The 22,875-nt window shown below is 43.8% G+C and overlaps 1 protein-coding gene and 1 long non-coding RNA gene across 5 annotated transcripts in view; one reads left to right on the top strand and one right to left on the bottom strand.

Moving 5' to 3' along the window:
- The window catches only part of XYLT1 (xylosyltransferase 1), a 176,350-nt gene extending 160,023 nt beyond the window's left edge, over positions 1 to 16,327 (bottom strand). For all 4 annotated transcript variants that reach the window (XM_036392271.1, XM_036392270.1, XM_036392269.1 and 1 more), the window contains exon 1: positions 16,012 to 16,327. In XM_036392271.1, coding sequence (XP_036248164.1) covers positions 16,012 to 16,233 — 222 coding nt within the window. In that variant the 5' untranslated portion in view covers positions 16,234 to 16,327. The remainder of the gene's footprint in view (positions 1 to 16,011) is intronic.
- On the top strand, positions 16,050 to 21,673 carry LOC118692449 (uncharacterized). Its single transcript, XR_004981149.1, has 2 exons — positions 16,050 to 16,337; positions 16,774 to 21,673. It is a non-coding gene; the product is annotated as an uncharacterized LOC118692449 (long non-coding RNA).
- The last annotated feature ends 1,202 nt before the right edge of the window (positions 21,674 to 22,875 follow it).

Here is a 22,875-nt window from a genome sequence, read left to right on the forward strand (position 1 = left end):
TTTTAACACAACAGCAGGTCCTGCAGACACAGACAGAGCCTAAAGTGGTGAGATTGCTCAAGCTTGCCCTAAAGCCTTAACCTGCTCCTGCTCTCCTCTACAAACCCTGACCTTGTCTGTAGGCAAACTGTGGGAGCTGTCTAAGATCAGGGCACCCTGCAGGCACCCTCGGCTCCCAGGGCACATCCACTGCTGTGGCACAGCTTCACTGAGGATCTGGACATTGTTTCTGGCTTCTTCTCCACAGCTACATTATCAAACTCTGTTCTATAAGCCTAAAGATCTTACTCTCACAAAAAAATTGTCTAAATAAGGAAAATAATTGGAAAAAAAAAAAGGCTGGGAGGCAACTTGACCAGAGTAATAGCAAAGAGTTACTTTGTCACAACATACAGCCTGCAACCAACTCAGAGTTATTCCTTTTTCATTATGCAGAACGTTTCTTACAAACTTGTTAAAACCAGCATAACCTGAGTTTACCCAGAATTAAAACAGCTGTGAAGGGTTTCTGTACAGTACTGATTCTGGTTTTGCTCAATTATGAGCCACATAACTGCCCCCCAGGATGGCAGGAAAATGTCTGTTCACATGCTCATTCCTCCAAGGATGGGACTTGACCTCAGCACATGGCAGCATCCTCACAGCACTTCCATGTGGCAAGAAATGAGCTTTTGGCTGATTTAAACACATCTGGGTAATTCATTAAGTGGTTAATAAATTGTTAACACAAAAGGTACTGCTCAGCAAGCCTGTTCCACTTCACAGGAAGTTTCCTTGGGTAGGACTGAATTGTTTGGTCCACAGATTTCTGCACACAGAAGTTGCAGCTGAGCAATGCCTTGAGTAGTGTCTTCTGTATGAACTGTTTCACCAGCAAGGAAGCATCTGCGTTCATTTTGTTTATTCAGCAAGCTTTGGAGCATTAGGGATAATAGAGAAGATTCTTCTCAAGGACTTATGCTCACAGTCAGCAGCTGGAAGGCCAAAGGTTTGGGTGTTTGCTGGTTTATTTCCCCCTTCATACACACACTAAAGGAGATTGGTAATCTTAAAAGAAATATTAGGCTTGCAACTAGGTATGTTCAGAAGATACTCTTATTTATGCTGATACATGCAAACCAAATGACTTCCTAAATATCTGTGTTAAATCCTGAAAAATAAAATGCATAAAATTGAAGCAGCATAAGCTGCTTCCTCTACTGGCAAGAGAGCACTGAGCTGTGGGAAATGTTACCTTCCACTGACTTCCTCCAGGCAGAGACAGGTTTGGGGCCACAGATGTGTGCAGCTCACAGAAAAATGATCCTGATTACTGATGTAGAGAAAAAAGATAAAATGAGCTCCCTCCACCAACTGCTCCAAAACAGAACCAGCTGCTGCAAAGTGAGCCAGGCACAACCCCAGCCTGCAGCACTGGTAACAGAATCTAACCATCACTGAGCACACCTGGACCACCCATCCCACCAAACCAGGGTCTATCAGACAGCTGAAGTAGAAAGGTCTCTCCTCTGGGGGCAGGAAAGGTGCCTGCACAACCCACCTGGGCACCTCGAGGGCTGGCAACTGTTCTGTAAACTGACAGGTTCAGGCTGGGCTCAAACAAATTCAAGACTCTGAAACTGAAACAGAGAGAAGAGCTCTGCTTCTGGGAATCCTGCACAAGGTGATGCCAGGCACATGACTTACACTCAGAAGCTGAAGGGAACAGCCACTTTTTGCACTGGTATTGGAATAAGAATCTGTCACAGCAAAGTACATTTATGCCATCTCCTTAGTCACAGCAAACCCAACAGATACTGTGGCAAAAAAACCATCTCATGCTTTTCTTCAAATGCACCTTCTCTTCTGCATTCCTCAGTGAGTCACTTACCAAGCCATGAATGCCCTTTAAACCTCCCAGCTCCTTTGGGTGACTGCTCTATCCAGGATAGCCACCCTGTCACTAAAACAACCCCAAAGAACAAACAGACACGGATGTGTGGCCACATCACTCCTCAGAGCAGCTTCAGCCCATGTGTTTGCTGCCTGCCAGGCACTGGTACACACCAACCTGGTCCCTGTCCAGTGACTCAGTGCTTCTGCTGGGCTGGGAAGCAGAGACAGCCAGCCTGTGTTTTCCTCCTCCAGGAGAGGCCACACAAGCAGCACTTGTAAAGCTGGGAGGGGAATCTACATCCACTTGCTGCCACACAGACAGAGCACCTTTCTTCTAGACCCTGAGGCTTGGTTTTATTTTTCATCAAAATTCAGTTCATACAATCATGGCATCATTTAGGTTGGAAATGACACTAAGACCATTGAGGGCAAAAACACCATAAACCAGCCATTGGAGCTGACACACTGTACCAGCTGATCTGAATACAAGACAACAACATTAATGCTTGCATAAACATTAACTTCAACATAAATGTTTGCAGTTTCATCTCACACTGGCAGATGCCTGGGTTGATCATCACTTATGGGTAATTTGTGTATCTCCTTAGGTGGGGATCAATACATTTAAATTAAATTCTAACACAGGTAATCCACTTGAATACAAAGCAGGCATTTTAAACCCATTCAGAAACCCCAGCCATCCCTTCAAATCTGACCCAAGGAAGTCCACCAGTCACACACTGAAGCACATGACCTGTAAAAAACTGACTGAGAGAATCAGAGCTAAAGCAAAATGCAGCAGAGATGGATTCAACACATCTGCCATCAACATAATATTTCCGTAATGCAAAACTCAGTGCAGTCTTCCCACATGAGCATCCTTAGTAATTCAGCATGGGATTAAATTATTAACTTTCCACAACTTTCACTGGGACCAAACAAGGCCAGCAGAATATGAAGAGGATTTTTTTAAAATCCTGAATTTTAGGTTTTTGCACTCATAAAACCACTAAAAACGAAGAATGATTGTTAAATAATTCCACCACTGCCAAGAGAAATATGCAGGAATTCAAGATGTAACTGCCCAGCACCACCAATCTCTCCTATCACAGGTAATTCCATTCAGAACACAGAACAGAAAAGAACATTATATGTTAGTTTTACAGAACCAATATTTATAAATTACTATAAAATATTTTCCTTTTTTTTTTCTAGTATCCTGGAACACTTTAGGACAACAGAACAATCTTCATTTGAAGACCCTTTTCACTTTAACAATTTCAATGAAAATACAAAGGCTGTATAAAAAACCCACCCTAACACAATCATATTCCCAAGACTATTCTTGACTGATTTTATATCCACATCTGCACTCCATGTCCTAATGAAGACACTGTGGCTCTAAAGAACCACAGGTTATTCTCAGTGTGCTGTTTTACTTGAGCTCTTACACATCTGCATCTTCATCCTATAGCAAACAACCGAGAACACTGAAAAAGGTGGAATTTAGCTGACAAAGATGTCTCAATATCAGTCCTGTACAAAAATCTCCCACACATCATTCTTACACAGGATAACGATCAAAGGTAGAACCAACCCTAAACGTGAAGATTTTCTAAAAGAATCTGCTACTAAAAGAGCATGAACTTGATGAAGCGATGACTTGCCACATCCTAGACTTGTTTAAACTGCATGCTGCAAAGTAAAATCTTTCTTAGCAGCATTCAGTCTGGAAAATTCTAGCCTGAGCAACTCTTGCTTATATTTGACCACAAATATTTGACCACTATGGAATACAGGTATGCATGCATGCCTCTGTTTGCATGAGAGCTGCAAAACCGAGTCTTGAACACATTTTACTCTAATAAACAGGAAGGGGAGAAACACAGAAACCACCAAACCACCAACTCTCTTCTAAAGAGATGATTGTAACACCTGTGGTATCTCTGTGTTGCTACGAAACTACTATCCTAACCGTAGCAACAGATTTCAACCTTTAAGGATACATTTTGCTCTCTGTAGGCAACATATAACAGGAAAATGCTGCAGAAAGGTTTATTTTAAGCCAACGGGAAACAGTATTTCAAACTGGACAACACAAGTTAGGAAGACAGCAATTTACCAATGACAGCAAGCAAGGAAAAAAAAACACACACCAATTTATTCAACAGTGAAGCAGTATTTCATAATGGAGTTACTATTTACCAAGTGTGGAATAGAGACCTGAAGCACTTTCCTCACCAGTTACCTTAATCCACTTCCTACCAACACAGTCCCAGCTGAGCTGCTGAAGTCACTGCCATAGATCCCAGCTGGAGCCTGGAGCAGCCTCTGCAACCACTGACAACAGCCCCAGAAACAGGAGGGAATTGTTCAAGGATGAGGAGGAAGTGAGTAAACGAGGCTGTGCTAAAACTAAGAATAATACACAAACACTTAGAAGCAAACAAAACACACAGCACCTCTTTCATTGCCTACCAAAGGTTTAAAAGCACTGAAGCTTAGGTGACAGAATTTAGAGCAAAGCTGGGCTAGTTCTGGTAACGAAACTGGAAACACACCCCTGAGGCTGAATCCAGGAGAGTATGAATTTCAAGGGCTTCCTTTCACTTATCCCTTCCAGGTGACACCACTCCACAAACAGGGAGCATCTGGAGCACAGTGCATGACTGCTGAATACGCTCTGCTAAGTTACACTGACACTTCAAAAGCAACAAAATGCTCCAACAGTTGCTGAGCTGTCCACATTGTCCAAAAATGGAGATTTTGATGAACCATTTGGCCTGCAAGACCCTTTTTTCACCTTCCAGTTATTCATTCAGAGGTCCCATGGAGCCTTACAGCTGACCCAACTTTTTGTTCTTCCCCACAGAGGAGCTTGTCCTCCTGCCCATTTCATGTCACATTTCACTGAAGCCCTAACCAAGGGGAGCAAGCACCCCTAAATTCACACCCTAGATGCCCACGGCAGCTTCACACAGAGGGACAGGAAAAGGCCAGTGCAGCCTCCTTTTCTTAGACATCCAGGGATGAAAAACATCAAAAGAAAGCAAAGAGAAAAAACCGCCATATTTTTTAACTGGGGGTTAAGGGTTAGGAGCAGAAATCTCTGTTTACACTGTCTGTAAAGTGAGCAGGTTTGAGACCATCTTCTCCTAATAAATAGTCATTAATCACTTGCAGTCACTTAGCACAGGAGGTCATGTGGTGGCAGCCTGGGCAGTGTAAATGTTTAATACTGAATTAGATTAGAAAGGCTCAGGACAGTGTCATCACAGCTACAGTGCTACCTGCAAAACCTACCCATCTTTCCTTTGGTTTCAGTATCACTGAGGCCTGACCCAGGCTTTGGGATGGGATGATGTGGTCTTGCTGTGAAGGTGAGACACAGCAAATATCACAGAGCTAACTACAGAAAGCCAGATGGCCAGGAGCTTATTGCACCTTTTTATCACTGCACTGCTGTAAAACACTGTCACCTGTTTGATCATATCTCTGTTATTAGGAACATGAGCACAGGGGTGATGAGCTGCCTGCAGGACAGACTGCTTGGCAATCTCCAGCTCTCTCCTGGGGGACCCACCCAGCACACAGGCACTGCCATGCCCTAACCCTAAACCCACCCAGCACACAGGCACTGCCATGTCCTAACCCTAACCCTTAACCCACCCAGCACACAGGCACTGCCATGTCCTAACCCTAACCCTAAACCCACCCAGCACACAGGCACTGCCATGTCCTAACCCTAAACCCACCCAGCACACAGGCACTGCCATGTCCTAACCCTAACCCTTAACCCACCCAGCACACAGGCACTGCCATGTCCTAACCCTAAACCCACCCAGCACACAGGCACTGCCATGCCCTAACCCTAAACCCACCCAGCACACAGGCACTGCCATGCCCTAACCCTGACCCTAAACCCACCCAGCACACAGGCACTGCCATGTCCTAACCCTAACCCTTAACCCACCCAGCACACAGGCACTGCCATGTCCTAACCCTAAACCCACCCAGCACACAGGCACTGCCATGCCCTAACCCTGACCCTAAACCCACCCAGCACACAGGCACTGCCATGTCCTAACCCTAACCCTAAACCCACCCAGCACACAGGCACTGCCATGTCCTAACCCTAACCCTAAACCCACCCAGCACACAGGCACTGCCATGCCCTAACCCTAACCCTGACCCTAAACCCACCCAGCACACAGGCACTGCCATGTCCTAACCCTAACCCTAAACTCACCCAGCACACAGGCACTGCCATGTCCTAACCCTGACCCTAAACCCACCCAGCACACAGGCACTGCCATGTCCTGGATACGCAAAAATACAGACACAAACATCCCCATCTGTGTGCCCACAGCTGAGGAGCAGCACTCAGATGGCTCACAAGAACATTTCATAACCCTCCTCCCCCTGTCCTCTACTCAGTTAGCAGCTCAGTCAGAGCCAGCTACAGCTATAATTATTGTCATAATTATTATTTTAATAAGTATCAATGACTTATCAAAATATTGCACTGAAGACTTTCACATCTTTTGTTGTCAGACTGCCAAAAAGGCAGCTCATTGCTGAGGTGCTGCTCCATGTACTCTGCTAGCAGGCAGCACCTCCAAGTTTCTATTTCTGCCACTGAGTGACTAAACTCAATTCCAGTGAATGCCAAAACGTAAGCAGTTTGAGGCACAGTAGCTGTGCAAAAGTATTATTATTCTCGTAGTGCATACACACTAACAGCTTTGTTTACTACATTCACTCCTCCTCTGCTTGTTTCCTTGGTTTTATACACTGTGGGCCAAGTTGCTGAACTTAGGTGCCATAAGGTAGCCACCTGAATTCTTATTTACATATTTAAACAGCTGTCAGGCACCCACACCAAGTTATAAGAGCATAAGGAAGCCTGTAAACACCTAAGTTAATATAGTTAGGTGTCAAGATGTATCCCCAGCTAGCCAAATGTGGATCTCTGCAGACAAGATGCTACTTCTCATGAGATTATTCTTTTCTACAAGGCAGGATTAGCTTGATAATAGATTATTTTTTATTTACATGCCTGTTCAAGATGACTCCAACCCAGATTTCTGGTAACACTCCATTTCCACAGAGAACTCCAGCTTACATTTTCATAATTAGCAGATGGCCATCTATTTAGTTAGAGTTCCAGGTACACAGAGAAAAAAGTTCCTTAAATAACTGATGACAATTAGTAACTTAAATAACTAATGATAACTAATGGCAATTGTGGGACTTCTCATGATGGGTGTCAGCTGTCACCCCACTGAGCCCACAGGTAGAACTCTGCGACATACAGTGGTGCAATTCTAAAGAACCATAAAAATTCCCCTAGAAATGTCATTTTTCAGGTTTGTTGTGCCTCTCCCAAGTAAGGGTGCACAGGCTGGATGTAGTTTCAGGGAGCTTGCTTCATTTTAGTCAATACAGTCACAACCTCACACGCTTTTTCTTTGAAAGAAGACACTTCAACTGAACCATGTGTGCTCCTGAAGCAGAAAGAAGACAATTATAAAGAACAAAGATAACCAGAAGCAGGATGAGTTTTAAGAACAAAATGAGATACGTCTCAGAAATTCAGAGAGCATGAAATCCAAAACTGACCACCACAAAAAGTCAGCAAATAGCATCAGCTTGAAGAAAAATACTCAGATTTCACCAACATAACTGAACCAAAAAGTACATCTGAAGGGCAAGCAAAGGCTGCAGCATGAAGCAGAAATAAGTGTCCATGACTCATCCAACCAAATCCAAGTTAAACTCAAGTTTGCAGTGTCATTCAGCTTTGTAGAATTGTTTTAAATAAGCATCCCACTTACTCTCTAATAATAGAACAGCAACAGAACAGTAGCTTGAAAACAAAATATATGTGGGAAGCATTCACGATCTGACCTCAGAGTCAACCACACACTAGTGTGAAATCTTTTTTAGCTAACTTTTTTAATTAACTGGTATTCATTTATTGGTTTAATTTCATCATAAAGAAAAAAAAGCAGCAAATTATAGACATGTTATAAATAGTTTGTCCCTTGGAGGAATTCTCTAATCATCTCTAAAAATAAGAAGTCATATGATTTCAGTGTCCTGTGCTGACCCTTTCAGTACTCAGCAAGGTTACTCCATATATATGTTTAGGTAATGCTACATGTTGCTCAATTTTTATATCCACACAGTTATAAAAGCCTGCTCTCTTCACTTCTAGAGCACACTCACACTCAGTGAAGCACTCAGTCCTGTATTTGTTGTAAAGCTTGGGAATTACTCCATAGGAAGCACAGATCCACAAGGCATGAAAACCATTTTGTGCTTCCAAGTGAAGCCTGGAATTATCTATCCTTTACTTGCCCAAAACTAGCTGGGCAGCCAATTTATAAACTAGCCTCCTGCTGTGCTCTTTCTTGATCCCTCCATGCTAATCAATCCTTGAACTTATCCCACCCCGAGGCTGGATAGTGCCAATCACAGAGAAATTCTGAGCAGGAGTCACTGAAGCAGGGTTTGTGGAAGTCCTGTGCTGAACAGGTCCCTGATGGTAATACTGAAAAGTTCCATTTGTGACTCTGGTTAGCTGCTAGCAGCTCTAACTTGCTATTCAGCCTGTAAACTCTTCAAGACAGGGACCTTTCCTCACATGTGTCTGTGAAGCTTCTAGTGCCCAGATGGTGCCATACAAATGAATAATAATTATATTTTCATGTAGACCATTATTGTGCATAATGTAAATTACTTTCACTGATCCAAGAGGAAATAATTTTCTCATTTTGAAATGAAAAGAGAGAGTAAAAATAATGATTACTTGTTTGATGCTCTCATTATAACAATAATTACATTTGTGGGTCCAGAATCCCCAGCTGGTCTGTACTGACTTTAATGGAGTTATACCAATGCATGGCAGCTGACAAGCTCCTGGTCCTTGCTGAAGACCTCAACTGCTTCACAAGAGCAGATCACTTCAAACCCACACTGCTTCCATGAAGGATGGGACATTAATGAAGCAATCAAGCACACTTTGCAGACTGGGGAAGACAAACAGCAGACATCTGGAGAAATGGATTCCTCATGCATGGCAGGTACCTGAGCATCACTACCATGCCCTGCCTTGCTGGCATAGAGGCACAGGCTTCTGCACAGATGCACACCTCAAATGAGCTGAATTGCCTTCTGGAGACACTCAACTCTTGCTCATGCGAAGGCCTCAGACCCCACATGTCTGTGAGATTCAACCCAAGCTTAAAAAGGAAACACCCAAACAGCCACAAAAGGAAACAGCCCTAATCAGCAGCACCAAGTGTGAAAGGGAGGACTAAAGTTGTGACCTGTCAGGGCTTGGCTCCTCTGAAGGAAAGAGATAAAAACCACAATTATCAGACCAAAGAGGACTAGTCTGGAGTACCAATAAGTGAAAAACCCAAAACTACCTGTCACCTCAGCTTTGTGGCCCTAAACACCTTGTCAAGAGGTTACTGATGAGAGTAAGCAACCAAGACTTCAACTTTCCCTTGTCTCACAGCGCTGTCTCCCATTCAACATGTGCTCTCTGGAACAGCATCAAAGGCCTACCATTACTTAAAAAAAAATGAAGGACTGAGGTTCCAAGTCTAAAACTCAGATTCAAACCCTTGGAACTGCTAGTCCTCACACTCCAGTCATACACACCAGAACCCACGTGCCCTCTGAGTATCCACACAGGGATGCTCCTGCCTCTGCCCAAATCAGACATTCCCATCAGCCTAAGCCAAAAAAAAAAAAAAATACAGGACATTTTATTCCAATTAAAGAGTCACTGCAAAAGCTTCGGTGAAGTGCCAGATCTAATTTTAACACTATAAAGAAAAATCAGGAAGTATTTGATTAAAATTAATCCTTGAGGTTATATAATTTGACTATTGCTACAAATTAAGATCACTTCATGCTTCCATTGTACTCTTGGCCCTTCAGCAAGCACTAATAAGATGCCATATCACAGATCACAGACTTCCAATGCTGAAAAGAAGAAATATTTTGAAAAAATGTTTCTGAATAGAGCCAAAACATGTAGCAGGTAATGAGGGCCTTTTACACCAAAATGTACCCATTTTGCAATAGCTGACTGGAAGTAAATGGGATTTGTACATCCCCTGTACAACAGCTGGTCTTCTCTTGCTAAAAAATTAAAATGCTTCTATTTCAAAGGGAACATCTGCAAAATCCCATCACACATTAAGGAATAAAAAAACAACACAACAAAAAATACACCAGTGGCCTGGAAAAGGCTTCTGATCCATCTCCTACAACACATTCCTGCAGAGAAGATGCTTAACAAGGTAACTGCTGCAGGAGCCCAACAGTCTAATCTGGCTCTAATACTCCCCTTAAATGATGCATACATTACTTCTCTTGCTGCAAAGATTTGTTTGTTTTATTAACGTGTGCCTTGTTAAGTGCTAAGACCTTGCAAAAATGATTATGCACCTTCCAGCTGCAGATGAATTGTCTCCCCCCTTTGCCATTACTAAATGATGAGTTGTCTCCATTCTCCTTCTCAATTGTTATTAAAGCCATATTACAGCATGATTAAGCTCCTGATAATAAGTAAAACTGTATTTAACAGTCAAGTCAGTACTATGGACCCATTCTCTAAGAAATATATCATTTTTGGTCACATAATAGCTTGATGCTATTAATTTTATTCACAACGCAGAGTACCTTAACTCAGCAGTTTCACTGAGTCTGGTGTACTAAAGTGAGACTCCGTTTCCAGAGATGGATTCATTCTGGACTGAAGTTCAGCACACAAATGATTAGCTCACATAAAGCTTCTTAGCACATCTCAGGTCTGGAAATTTTTCTGAAAACCAGTTTTTCCTTCATTTCTCGTGTTCAGATTAAATTACTGAGGCCACAGGTCTACATCAACAAGATACTTAGAGTGGAATATATTCACATAGCTACCATTTGATTGTGTCTACATATATGGAACCTATATATTCACTGATTGAAACAAAAAGAATAAACCAGTGGTGGGATAGTGTTGTCATCTCATTGCAAAGCTCCCATATCATCTTGGTGATTTCTCATGGGCAGCTCCTCACAGCACTGACTCCTTCTTGAGCACAGCACAGCCAACAAACTCCAACAATGCTCCTCACCCACTCTTTTATAGCACTCATCCTTATTAGACACAGCTGTGGCCTATTAAGGGCAGGCCTGCTCCTAATCTTTGGTAGTTAGTGCAGAAGGTAATCTTGTCCCTGAAGAGTTGCAGCTGAACTATCTTTATTTTCTTACATTCTTTCCCCCCACAGGATAGTTCCTTTTGAAAACCCATTTGTTTTATGGAGCATAACAGCTTATTTGACACTTAAGTGCAGCTCTGTAGAGTGAACTGCCAGGGACTACAGTGACTCTTCCAGCAGCAGCCCAGTTCCTCACCCACGGCAGAGGCTCCCTCCTTCAAGGCACAGCTGCTGCCACTCCTGTGCAAAGCTGAGCTTTACCACTGGTGCTGCACTGAAAGCTGTGCTCCATCCAGAAACTCACTTGTCCTGTACCTCCCACATGGATGCTCAGCACAGGGTAGGTCCAGGCTGTGTGTTTGTTTCTGGCAAAACAGTGCTGGGAATCCACCTGCACAATCTAAACATTCCAGGGGCAAATACACTTCAAAAGAAAACTCTCATCTCCAAACCTGAAAGAATCCCAAGCTTTTATGTCATGCAAAAGGTGAATTCTGCACTGGTCTTACTTTGGGGAAGCATTTGGAAAAGGCTGGGGGAAATAACTGATGGATGAACCTTAGAGAAAGTGGAATAAAGTAGAGAAAGTGGAGTAAACCCGTCCTGGGTTTCCTTTCCTGTATGATTCCCATGGTGTTTTCCAGCATTAGAGTTGCTGCTGCTTTGTTTCTAGCTACAACAACTGATCCCAGTTTTTATAACCCTTCGCATGGAGCAGAGCAGCTCCTGGATGCCTTTCCTAGCTCCAGTAGCCAACAGGGATTACAGAGTTTAGGCACACATTGTAATTACTTTTTGCTTCTTGCACCTTTAACCTGGTGGAGCTCAGCATGAATCACCAGGAGGTGACAAGGAAGGAAAAAGTAAGAAAACATAGGCTTGAGCACATTCAGCTGATCAATCCATGGAGGACCCAGCCTCACCCTCCACACTGCCAGGAGAAGGAGAAATACCACATTTCCCACTACAGATATGAAATGAAGGAGAGGCACTGGTGATCCTCAGGACTGTCATCCCTGGCTTAACTTTTTTCTTGGAATTAAACTACTCACTGACCCCAAACACACTTTCTTTTCATTCTACAGCTCTCAACATTTTGAGTTATCGATATGTTTGGTTCCTTTGACAGCTTCATGCTGAAAGAAACATACCATTTCTTTAAAAGACACACAAAATTTCAGACTGAAGAAATGCTTTGATCCCACACCAGCAGGCAAGAGCTGTATTTCACTGAACTGACAGGAGGAGTGCCCTGGCATTTCTGCTTTATGGCAGAGCAGGCAGCAGTGGAAAGCCAAGGCTAGCAGGAGGCACAAAGGAGCAGCACATACCCACAGACAGTGCCAAGGCAGGGGCCACAGCTGGGCAGCACAAGTGCATCCCTGTGATGCACAACAGCCTGTCAGTGCAACATCACAGCAGCAGATGCTCTGCTGCCACATCCCTCTCATCCTCAGCAGCCCCAAAGCAGAGATTTGCATCCCATTTTCCTGCCTTTGGGCTCCCAACACACACCATCCACCAGCCCCTTCCACCACTGCCAGCAGGCTGCACTAAGGAAACCCAAGACTGAGCAGCATGCTTACAGTGTTTTCACAAAAAGCTGTTGCACACTTTTCAAAGATAAAGACCCTTCCATAAAAATCAACCCATTCTCAGAAGGGAGCTTAATTCTTCTGTGCTTTGGACACTTGAGTTGTGCCTCATGAATACAGCTTGAGCAAGGGGTGCAGCTGCCAGAACGCTTGCAAGTACACACTGAAATCAGTGCTAACCATACATCTGATACTTCTTTAGAAATATCTATAAGCTGACTTAATTAAATAGAGAACAACTGCAGGAAGCTGCTTATGACTAATGAAAGCTCCAGGTGTAGCTGGTCAGGGGATCTAGCACAGTAAGTGTTTTCAGTTGCAAAATTGCTCAATTCAAAATTGTTTCTTCCTGCCAAGTTGGCAATTCCCATTCAATTACATGCAGGTACAGTGGCAAACCTTTTACTACAGTACAATGTTATTTTATCTACCAAATGATAGTGCTTATTGCACGTATCTGACAGCACTTAATAAAAATCTAAATATATGTTAAACACCTGGTTTAAAGGATTATGTTTCTTTTCCCACAGACACAAATTACCAAATCCTCACGCTACTTATGTCTAACTCAGTAAAATAAAATAGGGACCTCCATTTCAGTCTTTTACACAGGACTGAGACAAATTAAAAACAAGATAAAGAAAAGCACTGTAGTCTCACATGGCAACTTTCAGACATAGGTTTGAAAAGCACTGTCTTCTGCCAAGTATCCAAAATCTGCTTTGCATAACTATTTAGTATAAAGGGTCATATAAGGGTAGTTAGCAGGGCAAGTGAAAAAAGTACAAAACCCATGATCAAGTACTACATTACAGGTGAACATTTAGCAGCCTTTCAAAAATATATTCCTCAAAATGCATTAAAACTCACCATTCCACTCACAGACCAAAGACACATTGAAATTAATACTATTTTTGGTTAAAATGCAAGACTGAGAAATCTTTGAAAAATCCTTGGAGGGCCCCTCAGATGCGCTTAACCCAAGACACGTGGATATAATGGAACCACTGTATTCACACCAGTCAGCTTCTCCAACTGTTGCAAAACAATTTGACATACACAAACTATGGGAAACTTGGATCGAGAAGGATACTAACTTTGCTTGGATATTACATAAATTGCATTCTAATGTGCAAACATAAATTACATAAATTGTATTCTAATGTGCAAACAATGCAACAGGAAAAAAAAAAATCTTTCTTTGCATAGATGATACACAATTCCATTTCTCAGAGATTTTCCTCGTGAACTGAGTCAGAAATCAAGATTGGTAACATAAGCAAGACTGGTAACTTCACCTACCAATTTAACACAGGTGCCAAGTTTTTAAGGCAGAAGGCTGCACAAAGACAATTTCCCTGTCACTTTTCCACCAAGTACACATTGCAGTCAATAGATGGATGCTTAAGTGTGAGGTTTTGTATTCTGACAAAGTATCTTTAAGGATGGCGGCCCCTACCCGGTGTGCAGGCTAAGCAAAACCACAAGTACCATAAAGTCATCTTGAAGAAGCCTTGCCAAATCACCTCTACACAAAGTGTTGTTAAGTGCTGCCACTTGCTTTGAGCATTGTTGCCCTTTATTTTTTTAATATCAAAGTCAGACATTGTGGCACAGCCCAGTGTGATCCATACCAGTCATTTAGATAATGAGGAGAAAATAGGTGCACTCAGCATGTGTTTTAAAGCATGTTTTCCATTCAGAACCCCAGTGCTCCATCTTTAGGTCTTTGATCAAAACTGTATGCAGAAGGCATGATTCATAACTGCCAGCATCAAAACACTCACATTCAGTGTCTGCGTGTGGCCAGCACGGAAACAATGAGCTCTCAACCCGAACCCAGCACCCGTTCCAGCACATCCAGGGCAAACTGGACACTGTGCCAGGACATTTGTAGGACAACTGCTTAGAGAACATATTCCAACATAGCCCTGAGCCCACAGAAGAGGATCATTTCCTAGAAAGTCTGGGGAGCTGGGAAGCAGGGCTGAAGCTCCAGGTGCAGCCTGCCCTCTCCCGGCCCCCTGCCTGCCCAGGTAACAGCGTCTGCCAACCTTGGTAACCCACAGTGGAGAGATCAGGAAGGAAAAGCTGGAGAAGAATGAGATGAAAGCATAAAAGACTTGATGGATTGATGGACAGGAAAAGAGGCAGAGGGCAAGGTGATGGAGGAAAAATAGTGGAGCTTAAATAGCTACATTTATGAACACAGCAAATACCAAGATAAGATTATGTGTAGAAACAAAAGCTGAATTCAGTAAACTAGAATTTTAACTTTCACATCTAGAAAGCAGAGCAGGATCTGCACTCAGTGGATGGGTCCGTACGACAAGTTGTCCCAAACGTTAGTGATGGAGTACTCGTGTGCTGGGAGCTCAGTTCTTTGCAGCCTTTTCAGGCCAAACCACCCACTGTAATTTACAAGGGTAAATCACCTCTGTGCCCCAAGTTCCTGCTTTCTCTCTCAAGGATGTAAACAAAAATAGAGAAACGGACAAAACTAGGCATGCACTTCCAGAGGCATCACGTACTTAATGTAAGCCTACTGCTGAAAGAATAAAATGAAAACCGAAGGAAGCTTCTCCTGAGCTGGAGAATACTGGTACTGGCGTTACATCTCTGAGGTTTGCAAGAACACTGTTAATTTGCTTTTTCACATGCCTAATAGAAAACTCAAAAATAGAAAACTCAAAAATAGAAAACTCAAAAGGCAATAGAGCCAGATTTGCAACCCCTTCTGGTTTCAGGCCTGAGACATTTGAATGAAAACTGGAGAGTTTGCAAAAGAATGAGATAAAAGACTAGGTCCTCATCCTGTGTGGGCACAGTTTCAGTGTCCCTGAGCTGTCAGCGGTTAATAAAATGATTGCATTACATTTCACTGCCCATCACCTCCCGGGCCTCTTAGAGCTGTGCAATAAAGAATAGCCCCTGTGCGCTTTACCGGGTGGGAAAAAGTAGCAGTAAAACAAACCCCCAGGACGGTGTGGGGCAGGCGGCTCTCCCGCGAAGTTCGGGGATGCTGGGATGCCCGCGGCAGGCAGCGCGGGCGATGGGACGAGAGATGCCTCTCTCGGGGAAGGGAGAGGATCCCACGGATCCATTTTCTGCCTCTGCCCCGCGGCCCCCCGGGCTCTCCCGCCGGACCGGGGCAGGACCGGCCCCGCACCGCGGCACCTGCGGGAGGCGCCCACGCGGGGCGCGGGAACGCGAGCCCCGGGGCGGCTTCCCCAAGTTGCCCGCGCCGCAGTCCCGGCAGAAGTGCCGCCAGACGCCGTGAGACACCGCCGCTCCCGCTCCCCGCCTACCAGCGCCTTGCCGTGCGGGGCGGCGGGTCCGCGCCGCTGCGGCTGCCCCCGCTGCTCTCCGCCGCGGTCTCGCTTCTCGCGGCCGCCGCGCTGCTCCTCGCCGGCGTCGAGGGAAGAGAAATTCCAGACGAGGAGGGTCTGCAGGAGCAGCACGGTGAGCGCCGCCACCAGCGCCGAGCGGGAGCGCCGCGCCAGCCGCCGGGCGCACGGAGCCGCCACCATCTTCGCTGCTGCTGCCGCCGCCGCGCTCCCGAGAGCCGCCGCATCCGCCGCGGCACCGAGTTTTCAGCCGGGCAGAGCCAGACGTCAGCAGGAGGAGGGCGGAGGTGGGGAAGGAGGGAGGGGGGGGAAGGAGGAGGAGGTGTTCGCGGCGCGTGGGGATGGGGGAAGCCGGCGGGGAGCCCTGGCGGCGCGGCAGCCCGCGGCCGGGCCGGCCCGGGGCCAGGGGTGGGGTTGGCGGAGGAAGAGGAAGGAGGAGGAGGAGGGTGGGCTGGAGGCGGAGGAGGAGCGGTGCGGGGGCTCGGCGGGCCCCGGCGCTGCGTGAGGGGAAGGGGCCGGGGCGGGGCGGCGGCGGCTCCCGGCGGGCGGGCGGCCGGCGGCGGGCGGGCGGTGACTGCCATCTTCTGAGGGAGCGCGGCCTCACCGCGCCCGGCCGCGGCACCTGGCGGGCGGCAGCCCCCGCCTGCGGACCGCTCACCGGCAAAAAGGGCCCAGATTTCCCCAAGCTGATGGTTTTGGTTTTTGTTTTTGTTTTTCCTGAAGCGAAAGGGTCCCTGGCATCATCTCACCTCAGCGGATTGAGAGCCAGAGCAAGGTGCAACACCTCCGCACCCCGGTGAGGTCTGCAAGGACCAGGCTCAAGGCGGCTGTAACTGAATGCCCAGTGTCTCAAAAAGTGAACATAACGGACGAGTTCAGCTGCCTTTTTCTCCCGTACTGATATTGGCTTTCTAATCTGAGAGATCTCATTATCTGATGATAGGACTGAAGTAGGGAGGGTTTTTTAATCTGCCTGCACAGTGCTTCTTTTTCTAAGCCTAATTCCACTTTACAAACCAAATCCAAAGGTAAAAAATATTATCTCCTGGTAAGAACAGTTGCTTTTTAAAATGACAGCCAGGTAGGATTTGCGCAGACCAGCGGGATTTTGTTTCCATTGAAAGTGCTTTAGTTTCTGATCTGAAGAAAATGAAACAAGTAATAATACTCCAAGTAATAATACTCCAACAAGTAATAATAAGCATCCTTTATAAAGGGAATTTTCCTAATGATCCAGTGAGGCTACAAATAAAATTTTACAGGAGGTATCTTTCGTTGCAACGTTTCACAAGCAGATGAAGCATGTGTCAGTTTCAAGGAGTGCCACTCTCTGAGTATCGCTGACTGCGAGGCGTCTCTAAAACAGAGAGGTCAAAATACATCATTGGTAACTTCCAGGAAAGTCAGCCCAGAAAGGCTCCTCCTGTGTGACAGCAGAGCATCGTCTGGCTGACCTTCCATTCATGCAGTGGAACTGTGTCCCATTTTTGCCAGCTGAGGTGATGGCAGAGAGCCCATGATAACAAATTTTGACAGTGTCAGGCTTCCACACCAGTTGCACATGCATCAGATTTGCTGGTCCCACAGTACAGTGAAGTGAGCTGATAGAACAAAGAAATGAGAAGGGCTCAAAGTGTTCCTGAATATTCTGACAGGTTCTGCACAGCTTGGAAGATGATGGATAATTTTTATTCCAAACTATCAAATAATTGGGCATTGTAAACACAGTCAAGCAGATTTGCTGACAAATATAAGATGAAAGCATCTTCTATTTGGGATTAAATGCTTTTCTCTTCAAAAGGAAATTACGGTCTTAGTAAATGATTGCTCCCTGCAGCCTTCTCTTGGGCTTGTAGATGGCAGGAGGTGCTCATGGTGCCAGAAAAGAAACAGACTCTGAACAGGCCAAATGACCAAGCACTCCCAAGAGCCTCAGGACCTGATTCCAATCCTGCATGCCTCATTGGGAAATGGGAGACTCATTCCCATGGATACCCTAAAATGGCTAAAAGCCCTAACAGCAACATCCAAGGCAGGCAATACCTCAGCACAGGGCAATGCTGCTTTCTATAAAAGGAGTACAGCAGTAATTGGGATGAACTTGTGATCCATAGTTCTTAAAATTTTTATGACCTATTGGAAAATTTCCTCCAGATTTTATGGGGTAACATATATGCTGGAAAATGTCTCTGGGTGTTCCTAATCTCTGTATACAATTACTGTGACTGATAGGGCAGTGAGGAACAGCAGTGCATGCTCAGTCTCACACATGTCCTACTGAAAGCCCTTCTGGAGAGAAGATTTGTATCCAAACCACAATAATTTATAGGCCATAAAGATCTGAGTCTTCAGTGTAAAATCAGCCCTGTGTATGGGTGGGAGCCCCAGCCTGAGACACTTCTGCACTGACAGAAAAAGCAGAGCAGAGAGAGGAGCAGACTCCTCCTTCAACATCCTCCTTTCCCCATATTTAGAGACATGTAAAATCTGGAGAGGACATTGCAGTAGGTATGGCATTCATTTTTGAAATTGTGGTATAACCAATGATCACTAACTGCTCGAAACATCCTTCTTCTGAGCTAAAGAAAACAGCCAAATTAGAAGGAAGAGAATATAACTAATAACTTTTTTCTTGTGCTGATTCAAACTAAAAAGGGAAGAGGGCAAGGCTGAACATCTTGAGAATATGAAGATGAAAAAAAAATCACAGAAACTGAAGAAATTAACTGTACCAATCCAAAGAACAAACTAAAATCAGGAATTGCATAAAACTGTTAAATGATTTTTCTTATTATAACATTTATGAATAATGGCATCTTGATTGAGCTGTGTTGCATCAGAAAATATTTAATCAGGTTACACAGAGACACTTGAGAGAGTTACCACTGAAAATTCCCCATGTTAGGTAAGAATTAGTATCTAACACAAAGTATATAAGAGAAAAACCAGATTTGATTCTTAAAAAGTATTATCTTGGTTGCACATAACTGTCAAAGAGCTGGTGTTTTAAGCACAGGTAACAACTGTGACTGGGCTAATTTGCTCTAAAATCTCAAGACAATTGATTTAAATATTTTTTTGCCACTGCACAGGTATGTAAATTCAGTGTGGGTGTGTTTGAGAAGTGGAGAGTATCAATCTTGCCTACTTAAAATGATGTAATAAAGGAACCATACTCAGTTCCATTTTAGTCTGATCTACTTTGCTAGATTTGCCTATCCTGTTATAAAAAAAATTGTTTCCTCCTCCTAACAGTGTAAATACAGTCTAAAATTGCATCAAGTAACCAGACTTTGTACAAAGAAATAAGTGAAGTTGGGAGCAGTGTTAATAAGCAATATCCTTTGCTCTACTTTGCAGAGCTTATGGTCCATCTGGTGAACAAACACTGCAGGCTTATCTGAACTCCAACTCACAGCCTGACTCATAGGCGGCTTCGAAGCACATTCTGTAATCACTGGAAGACTAAGTTATTTCAGAGTGAAGATTAGCATTTTTCTTAAAAACAGTCAAGTCCTTATCACACCAAAATTTAGATTTTGGATATGTGTTATGAGATGAAGGGGAAAAAGGTGAATGAACTGATTTGTCCAAGAATGGGTATCTCTAAAATACTCAGTCTTAAAATCTGTGAAGAATACAGAACAAATAGCAAATTTGTGTATATTCCTATGATATCAAAAAAAAAAATCACAGCACCTAAGGAATGTGCCTTAGGAATAGAAAAGGTTGGAAATAGGCCATGAAAGTGTTTAATGAGTAATATGCAGTAGCAATGTCATCTGAAGACTGGGCTCCTTCCCTGAAGTGACAAAGTCTTTCTTTTTTTAGCTTCCATCACTACCAGAACAACACAAGACTCCTAATCCCTTTAGTGCATATGGAGGACATAGACCTTTTCCCTGGGAGTCTGGCAGTCTTACTAGTCTAAACATCAAATATAAAAGAGCAAAACAGGGTAAGGAATTACTCCTTGAGAATTTCACCATCTCAGACTACAGGTCACTGCCTGCTCTGCAACAAGTTCCCAAAACATTGCTTTTTGGTTTTAAACGCTGGTATATTGCTAGACTTAAAAGGTAGAGGAAGTGTATTTTGATTTTTTTGGAACCACAGAACCACCATTAACTTAATGTTCTGCAATTCAGTCATTCTATGGTTTACATGTGTGTTCTTCCCTACTCAGGTATCCTGTACCATGGATGTGCACTTTTTCATATTTTCTTTTCATAAACAAAACCAAGATTCTTTACCAGGTACTCATTTTATATCAGGCTACCCTCCAAGTGGGTTATAAATTCAGGCTCTCTCTTACGTGCATGGACAGAACTAAAGTCAAAGGAGATACGACCATTGCATGCAAGAAATGCCTTCCATACTGGTGGTTTTGTAAAACTTGAGATTTCAGCAAACCTTTCTTAATCCACTCTGGTTTCATTTTGCCACATCACAAATGCAAACTTTGGTGTCAATGAATATGCAAAAGCCAAATTTTTGACACCAGCATTTCATTCTGGTAACACTGTCTATAAATTATCAACTGAACATACTGTGTCAGGATTCAGCAACAATAAAAGCAGGTTCTATGTTCAGTTTGTATGAAATACCTGATATGGATGTGGGATGTATATTACACCTTCCTTCTGAGAGATAAATTTAGTTCAAGACCTTGGCATATGCTCCACTTCAGGAAGTGAAGGAAAATGGAAGAATTATTCCCTTCACCATCACATTAAAGCATCCCTTTTTCTTTATAATGTCTTGCATATAAAACCTTTTACTATCAATGAGGGGAAATGGCTGTAGATGTACTTTATATACAGCCCTCCATGTTGTGACAGCTTTTTCTTTCAGCCAGTGGTCGAGGATAATCACGGAAGGATTACCCATCTGTTCTTGCCATGTGGCATTCTGTCTCAGTGAGGAGATACTGCAGTTCACAGCTTCCTGCAGTTCTTTTTTTTCTGATGTTCTCTCATTAACTAAAAATTGTTTTATTATCCATCTGAGTTGCTAAGTTGGAAAGTCTGGAAGACTCATGAAGGTGACCTACTTTGGATTATCTAAATTAGAACTAACCACTGCCTGTTGCAAATATCATTTTGTTTAGATGCAGAAGATTTCTTTGGCTTGGGCTTCCATCCTAGGTTTTGCTTTTTTTTCTGTCCACTTGATGGAAAAAGACAAGTGGTACACAAAGGAAAGTAATCAGAGGAGAAGAGATGGAATAAAGAGACTTTTTCATTAAGATTGACTTTGTAGGTTGTGTTTACATGATTAGCCAGTTTTTCAGGACACCCAACAGTTTTTAGACTACATTTACTATGATGACATATCTGTGCAAAGTGCATGTAGAGATTTATCCCAGTAATCACCTGGAATATTTTCTATGTGTCTAAACTTCTGCTGAGTTATTGCTATCACTTGTTGACAGAAGAATAACTAGAAAGGAAACAAGGTTTTAAAGAAGATTTCCATAGTCTTTCATTTTTCCTAACACTGGAAAGTATTTTAAAGACAAAGTTTTATTCTTAACCTCCTGATATGATACAACTTCATCTGTATGAAAGCTTGCTCTGAAAACATATCTGATTAAATAGTGTGACTGTTCTTCATAAACAGAGCCATTTTGTTGTGGTTGATTTAACATAAATCAGCTTTTCTGTCAGGAAACATTGCTTATGAAGGTATGTCAAACCCAGCATTGGCAGCCTCAACAGATCATCTGCTACCACCGAGGCACTCGTGTCCCTTGTACACACTGGGCAGTCCCACAGAGCAGAATGTGTCAGGTGGGGCTGGGACTCTTTACCAGTGTGTGACAGGGACATTTGCCTGAGCTTCTGCATAAAGTCTCCAAACCCTTGGACAAAGCTTCCCAGGGCAGGGAGTGGGGGACGTGCATTTGTGCCATTTGCCCTGGGAGAGGGGAACTGAACAGGTAGCCTGATTTCCTGCTGCAGTTTCTAACATATGAGCTGGCAAAAGAGTGTTTCAGCTTCCCTCTGACACTGGTCTGCCAACACCATGGGCTATGTGGGATATTAGAGAGCAAAGACAATTATACAAATTTAAGCAAACAAACTTGATAACTATAATTAATCTTTCTGTATTTAGAAAGTCATTAGCAAAAGCAGGTGCAAAAACCTGTTTGGCTGTAATTTGGATGCTACAAGAAAAGGAAGTTTTCAGACAAGGTATTTGATGTGCCTTAAAAGAAATACAGGGGTTTTTTTTAAAGTAAGGCATTAGTCCATGTATGGCAGAGATGACTGTGTCATATATTTTATCTTCTGAGCTGGAAGGGACCCACAAGGATCATCAAGTCCAACTCTTAAGTGAATGGCCCATACAGAGATCCAGCCCACAACCTTGGCACTATTAGCACTATGCTCCAAACAACTGAGCTAATCCCAGTGTTGGTCTGTATGGTTTGGGCTTCATAATCATTTCTGCTTTGATGAACTTGAGGGCTGGGAGGAAAAAGAGCTGGTAAACCTATCTGTCCACATCAGCAACCTCACACAAAACACACCAGCTCCCTGCAATTAGCAGAGCTGTGCTGCTGACCATGCCTGAGCAGAGGCTACTGCTCAGTGCTGGTTTGCACACACCTGGAATCAGTGGTTTGTGTGCTGGTGTGTCAGCCTGCAGCTGCACAAATCAGCTGTGCATGGACATGGCCCACTTACACCACAGTACAGCACATCCTGTTGTAACCACTTCTAAGGAGGGCATGGTTTGGTGCCCACCACTGCAGCTCCATCAGTTTTTAAAATTGATACTCATCTCACATAGAAACACTGTGGATGTGCTGACTCTTCA

Source organism: Molothrus ater, chromosome 16, assembly GCF_012460135.2.
Source record: "Molothrus ater isolate BHLD 08-10-18 breed brown headed cowbird chromosome 16, BPBGC_Mater_1.1, whole genome shotgun sequence".
Taxonomy (NCBI): domain Eukaryota; kingdom Metazoa; phylum Chordata; class Aves; order Passeriformes; family Icteridae; genus Molothrus; species Molothrus ater.